At 39.2% G+C, this 18,289-nt stretch overlaps 1 protein-coding gene across 1 annotated transcript in view; it reads left to right on the top strand.

Moving 5' to 3' along the window:
* The first annotated feature begins 14,738 nt into the window (after nt 1-14,738).
* Nucleotides 14,739-18,289, top strand: part of LOC127831952 (ATP-dependent DNA/RNA helicase DHX36-like) — a 62,474-nt gene continuing 58,923 nt past the window's right edge. The window contains exon 1 of the mRNA XM_052357044.1: nt 14,739-14,873. Within this exon, the coding sequence (XP_052213004.1) occupies nt 14,789-14,873 (85 nt within the window). The 5' untranslated portion in view covers nt 14,739-14,788. The remainder of the gene's footprint in view (nt 14,874-18,289) is intronic.

Here is an 18,289-nt window from a genome sequence, read left to right on the forward strand (position 1 = left end):
ATATTTCGCGAATGTAATTCTGGTTACCATCGCTTCAGATTGCGCTTTTTATTTATTCTAACATTGCACGACATTAAACTGTGGGAACCCCTCCCCCCCCCCCCCCATTGCAAGTGCTACCAAAATTTGACAGTTGATCGACGGTCACCATAGTTGATCGACAGTCACCATAAAAACTTCCCATCAGATCTCTGAAATGCATAGCTTACAAGCCTACATAAATTACATTTGACAAAATAATGTGTAAACAAACATCTGAATAGCGCTCCATTGGTCGTTGTCGTCTCGGGTACTACTGAAAAGTACCCCAGGTACTCTAAGAATACTACAATATACCTCGGGCACGGAAAAAACGTTTTAAGGCATCCGACCATACCCCGGAGTAGTTTTGAGTATATTGTCCGTGCCCCGGGTACATTGTAGTATACTTCAGAGTACACGCGCTTCTTTAAAAAGTTCCTCAGCCGAAAATGACAAATCGGCCTAAAAAGTGTTTCATTTCACAATAAAGCGGTTAAAGGCTAAATCGAATTCATTTGCGAAATGCTTACATCGTTGTTATTTAAGGTTATGTGAACTTTAAGCTAAACATATTAGCAAAATATTTAATCTTTTTGCTTTAAAAGAGACATAATTCTAGATAGATTAACATTTCTGATGCCTGTTTAATGAACATACTGCGTTTTGATTCATAGACAAGGATAACTAGAATAATCATCAATATTAAAACAATGTGAACGCTGGTCAGACTTAAGAATTTCACAACAAATGGGAAACAAAATGGTTATCAAATTGTACCATCATTATGTGTATTGTATGACAATTTGAAAAAATGTCAAGGTATTGTTCGATTCATTTTATCATTTCGATTCGCTATACGCGCTGCATGTCAAGAATGTATATTGACGTACTTCTATAGCCATTGATTTCTTTCATAAAATTATAATGTATTTATTTAAAGCATAACCTAAATATTCACGTCTCGGGTAGACTTTCGACACGCGGTTAGCTTCAGCTAACATTTCAGTAAGGTACAACATGTTCTCTTAAGTTCACCTAACAAAGGCGGGTGTTTTAGACGATGTATCACTAAACGATTTCCACAAACTCCATGCTCCCTTGTGCATATAATGATAAGGGGTTATTTTTTTATTGAAAATGGGGCCTTTGATGTAAACGCAATCGATTATGGCGATATCTGAATCAATCAGTCAACGGTGCGGCTAATGCACCACTAAACTCATACAGAAAACCAGCGCCTAGTTTTTTGCGTGACGATTCCATTTGATCAGTACTCAGTGTTTGCACAATTGAAGCCAATTAATAGAGTTGTATAAGACAAGAGAAAGACTGGTTTGCAGCTTTGCGGGAACGATACCGAAAATACATGTTCTCACGCAAGCACCGTCCAATTAAAAAGTATGTTTTCAAGGTTCTATAAAAGCGAACCTTGAATAACCACAGGCAATGCTGTGTACAATGACCTGTTTTGATCTCGTTGCTCTTAATAATTGCTGTAATTCTAGGTGAATGTTATATTGACTTTGTGTGTTTATGATTTCCAAATAATTGTATTCGACTTATGTTATCTGTTAGTCCTTATATTGCTTTTAGTAGATGCTGGGATAACTAAGGAAGCAAAACACTCGACCAGCGCAGGGCTTTCGGCGGTCTGTTTAGAGTGACGATGCTTAATCTGCTATCATGTGAAATACCAATATAACAGCTGTTTCTGAGAAATCACACTTTCATAACAGAATTTCTTCGGTTGCAGGAGTTAAGTTTGACGAAACATAAGATAAAAATTCATTTAAAATAGCTCAATATACATATATTTACATAACCAATTTCAGTTGTAAAAAGCATGTCAGTACAAAGTCCGTAATTTATTGTCTTTGTTTACTTTTATAGAGCTCTTGTGCTGCAGCTTTGTTTTTTTATCAATCAAATGAACCCCAAATCATCGTCAAAGCACAATCTATTTACTATAGCGGCGTATGAATGTCATGCTCTTGTAAATTGTAGTGCTTAAAGAAGACAACAAACCAGTCTAAAAAATATACCCACCTTATACGCCTAATGAGAGTTCTTGTCGTCTTTGGCGAGTTTTAGTCCTCGCATATTGTAACTGTAGCGCATAGTCGTTTTGGTGCTTTTCTAACCAGCTAACAAATCAGAGACGAAAACACGCCAGAAAATATGCACACACATTACAGTTATGGTCGTCTTTAATTATGCGTGTATTCCGATTTAAATAGATGCGTTTTGTAAGACACACTTTATAGACTTCCAGTTCTATAAAAACGAAACTACTTTAGAATCCGTAAATAAATCATGCGGTTGGTGAAATACGGTATCGCTAGTGTACACTTATTTAGAAAATAGTTCTTCTATATATTGATTGTAATGGATTATCTTGCCGTCAGTTTGATCAAAAGAACTTATGGCTGGGTGAACGATGCATATAATTTATTAAATGCAATTGTAACGATAAATTTAAGTATCAAGTTAACGGCATTTTTGTAAGCTATAAGAAAAGCAACCTTTTGCGCTACTTTGTTGTAGTGGTTTCTAGCATAATGCATCTTGCCCTTCACGAAAAAATGCCACTCATGTCTAATGTAAATATTTTGAATAACAACGTCTATCATTGATTGTAATGGCGTTCTTTCAAACGTGTATGCCATTGTCTTTTTAACCATGATCAACGTAGACATCAAAAATAACATATTTTATATAGCACATCGAATGTAATTAATTGTGCGGGTATGACCTTTATCGGTTGACAAAGTGCTGCACCGGTCGCATTGCCATCGACGCTCAGTGATTTAAATTTTGCTTCTTGTCTTGTTGTTTTCGTTATCGTTCAAATAAAATAGCCGCACCGTTACATTGAAAGTTTAGACTAGGTCTCTAATTTTAAATGCGATTGATGAGTAAAACAAATGTAAATGTATTGTCATGCTTTGTTCGAACCAGGCTGTCGGCCAATTTCACTTCGTTAAACACGGATCATATAATAGGCCGTCGTTTTGATTACTGTCATCTTGATTATTACTACGGGATGTTCAAACGGAATCAGTTCGAATCGTTTAATATGGAAAGGTATTTAGGTAAAAATGTCTTTCTTCTTCACGACCTAGTAATGATTCTTGATGTCACTTTCAATTTGTATGTTGACACCTTTTCATGATTGATGGCTTTTACATCGTGCCTGGTGACGAATGTCTTTTTACATTCGGCTGAATGGTATTATTCCTGCGAATAGATGTAACATTCTTGATTGCAAATTGCATGCTGGGTATGTGTAAGTTGGTTTAACGCGATGGCAAGATGTGAATTTCATCCAAGCGCAGAACATCATTCAACATTCACGATACTATGATGTCAATTGAGATTTGCTTTGAAGTGCTACGAACGACTACACAAATTTACGACGTATAACGGAATGTTTATGTTATGGCAGACGCCGCCCATTTAAATATAATTGGTTGGTCCTTATTTTGAAAGGTAAAGTAGATTATCTACTTAAGTAGAGAAAACTTACAGCGCTATCGTCTGGATATGTATTTTAAAACTAAGTATTTTCTGTGTATTATTTTACTTTTAGATTCAACCTGTAATTGCTTATTTCCATCTACATGTACCTACAAATCTATTTAAATTGTTGTCCCTGCCAAAGGCGGATGGATATTGTTTTGTCGTTGTCCATCCGTCCGCCGTTCGTCCTTCCGTCCGTGTTTGTCAGGATCTGTTTCTCGGTAACTTGCATGGGATAGAATGAAACTTAAAAATGAATGTGTTTTATCGCCCTGTGAGTCGCCCTTGATGCATCTGCGCGTTTTCGCACGTGAGCGATTCACCAACCAATTTGAAAGCTGCGCTATGCGAGAGGCGGCCGATTCTCCGCAACCGCTAATGTTCGACTGGTCGCCGCCCGGCTTCGGTTTAAAGACCTCGTCGAGCATGCAAGACAAGTCAAGGCTCTCCGTATCGAAGGCACGGAAGTCGTGTCCGACTGAGCATCTCGGGACCGACAAGTCCTAGTCCCGTTCGCACCGCCGACGGCAGGTCTGTAGTTTCTTCCCGCTGGCCGGGTGTATATTCGACCAGGACCACTGCGAGCCGCTTCGGCGGCCGAGCTTCTTGCCTTTGCCAAGGGTTTCTTCATGCTGGTCTCCCCCGCTGGAAGGGCCCGGTTATGGCTCGCTCTTTACAAGCGCCCGATGTCCCTGCTCTCGAACACCTTCCCGCGACGATCAGCTTCTGTCCGAAAGAGTAGGAACCTCGCAAGAGAAAAATCTTTTGTGTTCCACCATATATGTAGAAATGTTTTCGTGTCCACCGGTACCGTCCTAACTGGGATTCTACCCACTCATCGGGACTGTCGCCCTTGACGATACACGGAAGTCGCAGCCACCGACAGATTATCGGCCGAGAACAAACCTTCGAAAGCCACCGCTGAGACGAGGACCTTCGGCCGCGTACGCCGGCTTGGCCCGCCATGTTCGACAGGGCGTCCGCGGTCCCAACGCGAGACAAACGGCCCCATGGGTCCCGAGCGAGACAGCTCAGCGATCAGGCATCGCGAGCTCGGTAGCCCGACTAGGCCCGCGAAACCAACCCTTCCATAAGCTCATCCCGGCTACAGCCGCCGTTCACCCGCGCTCGGCGAGAATCAGCCCAGAGTTCAGGCCTCGTGAGCTCGGTAGCCCGGCCCGCGCGAAGAGACCCGCGAGACGATCCCTACAAAACCTGTTTATATGCAAATAGTCTAGAGAATTCTGAAAGTTTATACGTACGGTTCTGTGGCAATGGGGTTTGAGCTATTTTATAAATATAAGGTCGATATACAATGTACATCGGTATATTATGTCTAAGAACTGCGATTATTCGGATAAAGGATGAGCCACACTTCCTACAAACGAGATCCGTTATGTCCACAGGCGCTTGATGACACTATTGTTTTTTTTATTTTTTTATTTTCAGTTACCCGTTGTTTATTATAATGCACACTTACTAAATCAATACAAAATTTTCCAACAAAACGTCTTCTTAAAAAAGATACTTCGACTATGTATATAGATCTATATACATAGTAGAACTATCTTTTTTAAGAAGACGTTGTGTCGGAAGATTTGTATTGATTTAGTATGTGTGCATTATAATGTCCTCAATAAAATACATGTATATTTCTGGAATACCAACTGCAACTTACCAATATATATAAAAACATTCACGGCAGTAAATTTCGTGTGTATCCAGTAGGCCTAATGTCTTTAATGTCAAAAATAAACGTTTTAAGTATTTAGTTTCATATATCAACAGTAACTAATTCAGTTTTTTTCAGAACAGTATTCAAAATCGTTCGAATGTTTTCTCCTTTTTCCGAAAAGCAATTTATTCAACGAACAGAATGTAAACGTGCTCCAACTGCTGTCATAGTTTGGTAACTTGCATTCTGCTTAGTTGTATTCTGGTTACTGCCTGTTGCTAACTGCCGTTGTTAATGACGCTTAGTGGCAGAACCGATTATGACTGGTTTCATCATGACTGTTGCAGTTTTATCACGTTTGTTTGATTTTAGAAGAACACATTAACCCAGTTATGTTAGCGTCTAGAAAAAAAGGCCTTGGCAAACATCGTAGACCCAGATGAGACGCCGCATGATGTAAAAAATATTCTAAATATAGAAATAATTATACTAGACATCCCTAATTGTGGAAATAAATTAGAAGGATTAGAGAGTCCACTAGGCATTAATGGATTAAAAGAACAGATTAATGGCAGTGAAAATATGTGCTAATTGATAATGAATCAGGAATAATGAACAAACAGATATTGGATAGTCACCAAGCATGTTGCAACACTCATCAAGTATAAACGAATAGACAACAAGCATGTTTGAATTGTCATGCAGCATATTAGAATTTATATCAGTCATAATCTAAATATTCGCCAGGAATAATGTATTTTTTACCTTAATATCAGTCCATAGTTTTACACATTATGCTTGACTTATTGTCAACCTTGACTTATTGTGTGTACGGAAATCGAAATTTAATTAAAAATGATTGGCAAAAGTTTTAAACTGATCCGTTTTCTAGTGGTAAGAAACTGGCACGAAAACCCAAGGATCTCAGGTTCGTTAACCCGCTCAACCCTTACCTACTTAAGCGAACATCTGATGAAACTTCCACCCAAGATGCGGTTTATAAGATGTTTTACACCGGGCAAATACAATCCAAGATCGTCTCTGAAACGGAACGTCTCTGGCAATATGGGAGAATGTTGGCGCACATGAAAACACCATACTACGCAAACTAAAAACCGCATCGTTGCGATGGTTGTCCCTACTCGTTACCTTAATGTAAGATTAGACACTTATGTAAGATTTATGTAAGCGTTGTTGCCACCACTCTTGTAAACTGATTATCTGCTATTTACCACCGTCGAAAATACGGTAAATGTGTGTGGGTGTTGTAAAATTTAGTTAATCCTTCCGTGCCTGAGGCTGCGTTATTTGAAGACCTAGAAGGCGGTTCCAGCTTTACTTCCATATGAACGTAATAGGCTTGCGACAGGTGTGACAATTTTTGTATTATAGCTGCAACTCCCGTAGATTTAGCGTTTTTACTTAATCCTGTCCTGTATGAAGTGGGAATTGACCGTAAGAAGCGCGTCTACCAACCACTGCGTTGACCGGGCAACCTACAAGGTAAATATTTCGTTATCACTACATTAAACACCGTGTGAGACAAGAGTTCATCCGGTATGTTCTACAGTTAATTACAACAAACCACTTGGAACAATTTAAAATTCTTTAAAATCCCAAGATAAGTAGATTCGGATTATGTACAGCTAATAGCTGGCATACCGGTAATTAAGTGGTTTTTTATGATAATTAATAATCCCCTTACGACTTTTGAAATTAAACGACACATTTACATACTGTTCAAAAGTGTACATGTATATAAATATATTTTTAATTTGCCCGATGGCGGCACATGAAACCACTTCATTATGTGTTTCCTTTCCGTGCTGTCTTGGACGTTTTGTTAATCGAATCGCCCGACGATGTTTTAAAACTGTAAAAGCATGTAGTTCGTAAAGCTTACAATGTTAAATCCCACTTCATGTATATGTATCGACGGTCTGTAAAACAACAATCTGTTGAAAGTTTCCAACTAAAACGTTATCTACGTTCCCAATTGCAATGAACCAATTAAAACAGTTCTAGTGCTTAGAAGTTGTAAGTACACAGTCAGTATGCTCAAATTAAAAGTACAGTATGGTTAAAAATGATAGGAATTGTCATTTTCTATAAATACGTTACCGTTTGCCATTTGTTCCTCTTTGATCGTGCCATAATGATCTTATTAAATTAAGTCGATCCTCATCCGCAGCGGATAATAATTATCATCAATTTATGAAATTGCTTTTCGTCGATGATATCTGTCATTATAATACACACTATATTAAACGGCAAACAAACTGATAAAGATCGGGCAGATTCCATTAAGGATATTGACTCATTCGGTAGTTCCCACGAGTAATTCGGCAATTCCAAAAGGACTGCGTGTAATGCTTATAAAACGACGTCGCACTCTGACAATGACCGACTTAGCAAGCAATGTCACGTTTAATTATTTGTAACAATCATTAAATGAGTTGTTGATATAATAATAATCGTGGGTTAATCGTAGAAAATCGTGCGCTGGGACATACACGGACAAAAGTATAGAATTTAATCTGTAGTTAATGGATTACACTTGGAGACTTTACTAACGCAACACTTTTTAAACTGTATTTCTCAGTTATAAGCCAAGATTTTGATTTAAAATTTTACGTATCATCATTTGACTCCATTCTGAGCAAGCTCAGGATTAAATCATTCAGCCGTGACGATCGGACGCTTTATGCCTCAGTCACAAATAATCCGGTCGCCGGCCGATGTGTCCGATCTCCAGGCATCGGGACGACTGGACACGTCGGAACCGTCCGCCGTCCGATGAGTAACAAAGTTTAAAACCTCAGTCACAAATAGACACCGATCACCGTCCGATCAGCGGCGCCGGCCGAAGATCGCAAGCACATCGGGTCATTTTGTAGCACCGGGGGGCGTCCGGATGATTTTTTTTTATATCACAGTTTGTTTTACTCGACATCGGGCCCGGGAAGGAATCGAGTTGAGATCGAAAAAAGATTGGACGATCTACGAACGGTTATCGCCCGGCATGCGCCCGACATCGGATTCATTGTACGTGTATCATAACGAGCATCGTCCGGCGTCCGTCGGGCATCGTGCGGAGGCCCTCCGGCAATCAGACGGTCGCCGGCCGATGTATATGCCTCTGGGAAATACCTCTACTTTTGCCGATACACGTTCAATTAATCCGATGTCGGGCGATCGCCGGGCAAAACCCGTGCGTTGATCAGCCGATCTTGTTTCGATCTCAACTCGATTTCTTCCCGGGCCCGACGTCGGGTAAAATTTTAAGTGATACTTAAAATTAATCCGGACGCCGCCCGATGCTACAAATTGGCCCGGTTTCCGTGCGATCATCGGCCGGTCGCCAGCCCGATGAGCGGAAAAATACGTCGGCCGCTGATCGGACGGTGATCGGTGTCTATTTGTGACTGAGGTATTAGCACTTGGTGTATGCATTGTTTCATCTGTTTGCACGTGGAAATGGTGAACCGCAATATTATTCTAAATTTATTTCAATATCATCATTTAAGGTGGGTTTTTACATCAGGATAACATAAAACTAGTTTTTAAAAATGTATGGCTCATGTGAATATTTAAGAGCGCAACCGCGCATTTTGGCAAATTGCGTGTTACCGGCAAGTTTATTGGAGACTTTTCTAACGCAACACTTTTAAAACTGTAATATCTCTCGTATAAGTTAAGAATTTTATTCAAAGTTGTAGATATGATCATTTGACTACATTCGGTGCAAGCTAACGATAAAATTTATCATCCGTGACGATCGGACGCTTTAACACGTGAGATAGGTAGCATGCAATTTACCACAATGCGCGGATGCCTTTCTGAATATTTATATGAGTAATACATTTTTTTAAATTAATTTTATGTTCTTTCTGGTGTAAGAATCCACCTCAAATTATAAAATTTAAATAAATTTACAATAATATTTCGTTTCACCATTTCCGCGTGCAAAAAGACGAAACTATACATACCCCAAGTGCTTAAGCGACCAATCGTCACGGATGAATGATTTTATCATGAGCTTGCTCAAAATGTAGTAAAATGCTCACATTGTAAACAAGAAATATCTTTAAAAAAGATATACGGCGTTGATTGTGGTCGATGTTTATGAACGATCAAAAGTTATCTCTATGAGATAAAAAGTAGCGGATGCCTTTTTTCTGCGCAGTTCTTAGCTACATCACGAGCAAATCAATTATGGGGTGTTGCGCCAGATTTCGTGGCTTATTTTGCTTTATGTGATATTATTACTCAGATATCTTTATTTACAGAATAGAAAAACACAAGAAACATGAAAATAAACGAGTGCATATAGGTCAGCCGGCAATACTCGAATCTTATTAATTGCATAATTATAGTATAGTGAATTATTGTGCTCATGCTTAATAAACTGGTCTAAATGGATAAATATTTCTAATTAATTTTATCTAAATTGGTCCTTATCATGCAAATGTTGAAAACATATTAAAAATCGATGATTGACATACCACAATAATATCGCCGAATATCTTTATTTAGTATCTTTCTGATCAAAACAGACTTCAAGTGCACAAAGTTTACGAGACGGCGTTTATTTAAAGATTTCTGCAACTGACCGCAAACTGACCTTGATACCTTGCGGATTGGAATGCAATACATTAAAGTTAGGTAACAATTCTGCTGCTGAAACGACGGCTTGTTTACGCCAACTGTACACGACCAAGGCAACAGCTGTGCCTAAAATATTGATATATCGACAAAGCGACTAAACGAACTATTTACTCCATCAGACAAAAATAGCATAGATTCCAATTTTTTCCTTCAATGAAAAGATCGCAACCCCTTCTGCGAACTCCGGTGATGAACTGTATATAAACTCTGACTTTCACACACTGGCCGCGAATTGACCGAAACCTCACGGGTTGAAATGCAATGCAAGTAAGAACTAAATATGAGAATATAGCCTTTAGTATAAACGCTTTTACGCTGGTAATTCTCTGAAAATAAAAGGTGAACGCACAAACTGTATTTATGTCGAAAATTGATTGTAAAACTGTTCTATCTATTGAGCCTTTTCATTAGAGATAAAATTGTTTCATGCGGTAAAACAGTGTTACAAAGACGCGGATATGTTTCCAATGTTCTGGTGTTATACTCAAATCAGCCAATGGAATAAATGAAGTGTATTCATTCGTACCTAGCCGCGGGAAATTTTATTTGAATATTATTGGACACTTACAAAGGTCAAGTCAGGGTGAAAAGCTGGCTTAATACAGCTTACGCCGAAAATATAATCAAAATCTCAACTCATAACAGAGAATTTTAAGTGTTAAAAGTTTTGCGTGAGAAAAGTCTCCAAGTGTACATTTTAATAGTAATTAATTATTTGATACAATTGTATTGTAATTATATTGATGCTTAATAGCTTTATCAAATCTAATTTAGTTTCTAACATTTAAACTCAACTTTTTGTATACTATGACATTTTGACAAATGGGCTTTACACGCATAATTCATAATGTTTGCGCTGTGATCATTATCGAAGTCATATGAGCATCATTTTTTATTGAATGTCCTCTTTATACCAATATTAGAAAACTGTATATCGACAAATTATATTATAACCGCCCAAGTATGCATAAATTTATACTTTTTTTAACAAATAATAACACTAAATTTATGTTCTAACTAATCTCGCGAAATATTGTAAAAATGCTTTTAAAATGAGAACCGAGGCATTGAATGCAAACGTAGACAGATATAATGGCCTTAGTGCATTTTAATATATTTGTATATATTATTTATGTCACTTTCGCATTACTATCAATGTGCTTTTTGCTTGTATATTGCCAGTTTTGTAAGTATAACGATAAACCGGACTTGTTCTAGTTCTAGGAATAAACTTTCTGCACACTGTTCTATTCTTATAATTACCGGTTATTGTATTTTAGCGCAAAACGAAGTAACTGTTTATTTACCCCAATTTAAAATGTTAACAATGAAATCAATCAGGTTAATAATAAATTTTATCAAACAATTCATGTGAATGTCTACTTTAAAAAAAATATTATGGCTTCTCCTAAAATTTAATAATTAATGTTAATGTTATCAAACAGAATCATCGAAAAGGCGAGTAAGGCATGAATCTTGCTGAAAGCATATTCAGTTATAACTGTCATGTTTTCCACACACACACACACACACACATATATATATATATATATATATATATATATATATATATATATATATATATATATATATATATATATATATATATATATATATATCGATGGTCACAATTCAAAATGCCGAACCTACATTTTTTGGCCTTCGCAATTTTGATACTGTGCAAAGCGGAAAAATCACTGCGCATATACCCCCACAATAACGAATTAGTTAACCAATCGCAACAGCTCAAAAAAGTCATGTGATGTAATGACGAACCGCAATTGGTTGAAGTCAAAAGGACGAAGCTGCAAAAAATGTAACTTCGGCATTTTGCGCGCTAATTAATACATAAAGTATCAATATAGCCATGTATTTTTAAGGTAAATTGACGAAACGTAAACTTTTGCTGATAGAATAATTCAATGATGTACATTTTATAGCATTAATGAACGCAAAAAGAGATCAAATTAGTATAAAATGTCGAGGCCTTAACTTAGTTACTTGTGGCCACAACTCATAGCTTGTTCCTACAACTTATTAAGTTGACGTCTCAACATAATAAGTTGTTCCTTCAACTTAATAACTTCTGGCCGCAAGTTACTAAGCTGAGACCACAACTTAATTAGTTGTGGAAACAACTTAACCAATCAGATAGGCCGTTTCATCTTTACCGTTTTATCACTGTTAGTACCCTTATAATCGAACTATTGTGTGTTCGGGTTTAAGCGCCGGTTTGAGCACTATCCCTGTAAGCTATGGATCCCGGGATTGAACCCCTGTCTGAGCACTTGCCTTGTTAGCGACTGGGTTCAGGGTTCCATCCGCGGTCTGAGCACTAGCAACGTAAGCGTCGGATCCCGGTTTCGAGTCCCGAAGCATTCGCTTCATAAAAGAGTGGTCCATGGTTTCTGGATTCTAACCCTGGGCCCTTCTCGTAAAGGGCGATAGCTCTGACCGGGGCTTGATCCCGGAAACCATCGCTTACGAGGCGAGTGCTAGATGCCTTAGTTTTCGACGGTCCCTGGGTTCGAATCACGGTAAGAGAACTAGTCTTTAAAGCTAATTTGGAGTTTTCGACGGTCCTGGAGTCCGAATCACTGTACGAGTACTAGCCATGAAAGAAGCTTTGGGTCTCTAGATCGAGCCTCGGTTTGAGGACTTACCCTATAAGCGAAGGCTTGAATTCCGATGTGCGAACAGTGTCGGGTCCCGGAATCGAGCCCCAGTCTGAGTACTAGCCCTGAAAGCTATGGAACCCGGGTTCAAGCCTGTGTCTTACCACTTGCCCAGTAAGGGAAGGATCCCGGTTGCGACCCTCAGTCTGAGCGTTCGCACCGAAAGCTACGGGTTCTCACAGGAACTCGAACCAAACAGCCGTCGCTAACATACCATACTGAGCACTCGCCTTCTAAGCGACCGGTTGCCGAAATAAGCACTAGCTTCGTAAGCAACATTTCCTGGTTTCGAGTCCCGGAATGAGAGCTCGCCTCGCAAGCTATGGGTGTTCGGGTTCGAGCGCCGGTCTGAGCGCTATCCATGTAAGCTATAAATCCCGCTTATTTTGAAGAACATATTGATGTGTGCTTGGTTGTTTGGGTCTGGCGCTAAGACTAAGACTTAGATCAGGATCCGTTCGCTTAAATGGTAAGTACTTCAACCGGGATTTGAGCCCGGGGCCCATAGCATACAGGGTGAGTGCTCAGGCAGGGCCTCCTAATCGGGACCCGTTACGTAGGGTGCGAATGCTCAGACTGGGGTCCCATTAGCTAACAGGGCAAGTCCTTAGACTGGGGCTAAAACCCAAAGAACCATCGTTTTAAAAAAGAGCTATCAGGCCTTGATTCGAAACCGGAATCCGTCGCTTATGTGGCTAGTTTTTACACCAGGGTTCGAAACCTGAACCCAGTCGCTAACTTAGCGATTGCTCAGATAGGGGCTCAAATCTGGAATCAATGGCTTACATGGCAAGTGCTCAGACAGGGCTCGAACTGCGGATCTATAACTAACAGAGAGATAGTGCTCAGACCGGCGCTCGAACCCGAGTACCTAGTAGTATAAGAGGTACTAATTGTGATAAAACGGTAAAGATGAAACGGCCAATCTTATTGGTTAAACTTAAAGTAGTGACCGTAACTTAGTTAGTTGGTCCCACAGATTATTTAGTTGAGGCAACAACTAATAAGTTGTGGGACCAAGTTATGAAGTAGTCGCCACAAGTTTCTAAGCTGAAGCCTCAACTTAATAAGTTGTTCCCGCAAGTTATTAAGTTGAAGTAATAACTTAAATGAACAAATTACTAAGTTGAGGCCACAACTTAATAAGTTTTGGGAACAAGTTATGAAATTGTAGTAGCCACACGTTACTAAGCTGAGGCCTCAATTTAATAAGTTGTGGGGACAACGTACTTAGTTGTTTCCACAAGTTATTAAGTTGAAGCCACAACTTATGAAGTTGTTCCCACAATTCTATAAGTTATTCCCACAAGTTACTATGTTGAGGCCACAATATAAATCAAGAATTGCGGTTGTCACCTCTGTGCCACCGTGTAAAACAGAAAAAAACACGCATTGCTTTTCTATATATAATGGAAAACCGTGGAATATATCATTCTATTGAAACAAAATCCATTACAATAAGCTGTCCAATTTGCCGAAGTATCACATAAATGCAAGTCTAAATGACGAAGATACATTTTACAGCAGATTTATTAACTTAACGTCAAAATAATTTCATACGAACATGCTCCATCATGAGACACTTTCAAAAATTTTAAAAATAATATTTATTTGATTTTGTGTAAGAAATGTTTAACAAAAATACATCTCCTGAAAACTTGCGTTTTTGTAGGTTCGGTATTTTAAATTGTGACCATCGATATATATATATATATATATATATATATATATATATATATATATATATATATATATATATATATATATATATATATATATATATATATATATATATTACTTTTGCTGGAGACTCATCTCGCAATGATTAAAATATATTTCAGTGCTTGTAAACTTCCCCCGCCCCCACTGAGGCTATTTTTGTCGACCCACATAATGCTTTTCATTTTAATTACTTCTTATTATCAAGTATATTTAGTTGTATTTTCAATTATATTTAGGGAAATATTCGATTTTAAAGTATTATTTTGATTTAACATTTTAAATAATGCATCCTGTACCAGGATACGCCAGATGGTGTCAGTACAATAAGGAAGAAGAAAAAGTATCTTAACTTTAAGTCCGTATGTGTTTGTCATTACAACATGTATACTATGTTTGGAGAAGTTTTTTTCACTTGTTGGCCGTTTTGAATAACACCGTTATGTCTGCTGTAGTGCATATATTATCTGGATGACCACACAATCGGACAATAAGTAGAACAGTCATCTCTATGTCTAAAAGTCTTTGTAGATTCTTTACAATTCAGTGCTTGACGAAGATCGCTTTTCGTTTGGACTCACATAGAGTATTTTCAGGTAAACGTCGGCACGCCTTAACATATGCTACTAAGTGTTGACTGTCATTCTATCGGACAAATGGGATTTCGGACCATCGCATTTCTTACTTTTAACTATGATCTAATTGCAATAATTCAACTCTCAGCTTCCGAGAGCCGCCATAGCAAAAATTATCAAAGGCTTTGGAAAAAACGTTTTTATGGACTATTCTTACATCCTGGTCAATTGTCTAATTGGCCACCTGTGGTATAGCTTGCACTGGCCACGCCTACTTGCAGGACACGCCTACGGCATGAATGCCTCTTTGATAGCATGTTCAGGGACAGACTGTTTTGTATGCTTGACGAGTACAGATGTAAATAAAACCAGTATAACCTTCAATGGTGTTTGTTCCTTAAATGGAGTTCCTTTAATGGTGCTAACTAGTGTATTCTGTAGATGAAACACTACAATTGGCGACGAGGATATTAAACATTCAATAACATTGTCTTAAATGATGGAAAAAGAAAACGACTATTTGCCCCGATTCGATGTGCATGGTGAACCGTCGGGATTAGCGGCAAAGTGGAAGCGTTGGTTTCGAGCGTTTGAACTGTATGTTGTCGGGAAAGGAATTAAAGACAATGACCGTAAACATGCATTGTTGCTTCACATGGCTGGCATGGAAGTGCAGGATGTATTCTATACTTTGCCGGAAGGAGAGGGAGCAAACGTTTATGCTAGAGCCGTCGATGCGCTAAGCAAGCATTTCGCGCCACAATCGAATGTTCCTTACGAAAGACATATGTTCCGGAAGTTAGATCAGTCGCCGACAGAATCCGTAGATCAATATATCACACGGTTGCGACAGAAAGCAGAGACGTGTGAATTTGAGAACACAGATGAGCAAATTAGAGATCAGGTGATTGAGAAGTGCATTTCAAGTGAATTAAGACGGAAACTTCTGCAAAAAGGACGGGATTTAACCCTGCCAGAATTGCGTTCCATTGCGAGAACTTTAGAAAATGCTGAACATCAGGCAAAATGCATTGAGCAAAGCCCACAGTCGGTAAACACAACAACAAGCCGAACAACAAAAGGTATGTTTGCACGGAAAAATCGTATTCAAAATGACGTTCAATGTTTTAAATGTGGGAAACGGGGTCACATTGCAAAAGACAGCACGTGTCCAGCGCGTGGAAAGCACTGCAATAAGTGTGGCAAGATAGGACATTTTGCGATTAAATGCCGATCGGGTGAAAAGTCGAAAAAGAAACCGCCTACTGTGCGTCAAGTTGTGGACACAACTGATGACAGACAGTTCACGTTTACTGTACAAAATAAGTACCCGACAGCAACATCGATAATGGTCGAAATTGGTGGTGTACAAATAAAGGCGATCATTGATTCCGGTTCAAGCTGCAACATTGTGGATAGGAAAACGTGGGAGTTCTTGAAACGAAATGACATAAAATGCAGGGACGAGCCAAGGAAAACAGAACTGTATGCCTATGGATCTAAGGAACCACTGAAGACTGCTGGTGTATTTTGGACAACGATTGTTTACAAGGGTGTAGCGGTAGATGATGCAGAATTTGTTGTCATTGAGGGATCTGGACAGTCCTTATTAAGCTATGATACAGCTATGCGACTTGGCGTACTTAAAATAGTGCGTCAAATGGAAACCCCGGGAATATCGGATGTTGTTAATAATTACAACGAATTATTTACGGGATTTGGAAAACTGAAAGGTTATCAACTTGAAGTGCCCATTGACCAGGCTGTAACACCTGTAGTGCAACCGACCAGACGCGTGCCATATCAGTTACGAGAAAAGTTGGAAGCTAAAATCAAAGAATTACTCGACTCAGATGTCATTGAACCCGTAAGTGGACCGTCGAAGTGGGTGTCACCTGTCGTCATAATACCAAAGAATGATGGCGACATTCGACTTTGCGTTGACATGAGACAGGCAAACAGAGCCATACAAAGGACTAGGTATCCGATACCAACAGTGGACGAAGTGTTGCAGGAAATGAATAACAGCAAGTATTTCAGCAAACTGGACATTAAAAACGCGTATCATCAAATTGAACTGTCCCCAGAATCACGAGAAATCACGACGTTTACAACACACAGTGGACTTTTCAGGTATAAACGTTTAATGTTTGGAATAACATGTGCTCCAGAGATGTACCAGATGATTTTGCAACAAACATTGCAAGGCTGTGAGGGTGTTAACAGCATTGCCGATGACATTATTGTCCATACTGCAACGAAAGAACAACATGATAAATGTTTAAATAATGTGCTATGTGTATTGAGAGACAAAGGTTTTACACTTAACAAGGAAAAATGTCAATTTTACATGAATAAGTTAGTGTTTATGGGTCATGAGCTGTCTGAGAGAGGGATAGGGGCAACGCAGGTCAAGGTCGATGCTGTAGTAAACGCGCCTGAGCCGCGAAACGCGAGCGAGGTTCGAAGTTTCCTCGGTTTAGTGAATTTTTGCGCAAGATTCATACCGAATTTGTCTACGATTTCCGCGCCGTTAAATGATCTGTTAAGAAAGAAAACGGTGTTTAAATGGGGTCGGTCTCAACAGGACGCGTTCAAAGAATTAAAAAGAAGGCTAGCATGTGCTGAAACATTGGGGTATTACGATAAAACCGCGCCGACAAAGGTCATAGTCGATGCGAGTCCAGTAGGACTAGGTGCTGTGCTCGTGCAGGTTCAAAATGGGGAAAACCGCGTAATAAGTTATGCCAGTAGAAGCTTAACTGATGTTGAGAGGAGATACTCACAAACTGAAAAAGAGGGTTTAAGCGTAGTGTGGGCATTAGAGCGTTTTCATCCATGGCTTTATGGTATCGAGTTCGAGCTTCTTACTGACCACAAGCCACTTGAATACATTTACGGACCAAGGTCAAAACCGTGCGCTAGACTTGAGCGATGGGTTCTTAGGCTGCAACCGTACCGATTTACGGTTAAACATGTGAACGGTCGAGACAATATTGCAGACGCACTGTCGCGACTTCCGCTCAAGCACAGTTCTAGGACAATAGATAGTGTAGATGACCACGAATACATTAAATTTGTTGCGCGCGAAGCAACACCCAGTGCTATGACCACTCGAGAAATAGAAGAGGTATCATTTCGTGATGATGAGATAAGCAGATTACGCGAAAGCGTGACGAACGGGACGTGGGATAAACACGAGCAAAATCAGTTCATACATATCAAAGATGAACTGTGTGTAATTGGTTACTTAGTACTTAGGGGTACGCGAATCGTTGTCCCGCGTGAATTACGCAAACGCGTATTAGACTTAGGTCACATAGGTCATCCGGGAATCGTGTTGATGAAAAGCAACTTGAGGACCAAAGTTTGGTGGCCGGGTATTGATAAGGAAATTGAAAATTACTGTAAAATGTGTTATGGCTGTCAGTTGGTAA

Source organism: Dreissena polymorpha, chromosome 5, assembly GCF_020536995.1.
Source record: "Dreissena polymorpha isolate Duluth1 chromosome 5, UMN_Dpol_1.0, whole genome shotgun sequence".
In the NCBI taxonomy this organism is placed as follows: Eukaryota; Metazoa; Mollusca; class Bivalvia; order Myida; family Dreissenidae; genus Dreissena; species Dreissena polymorpha.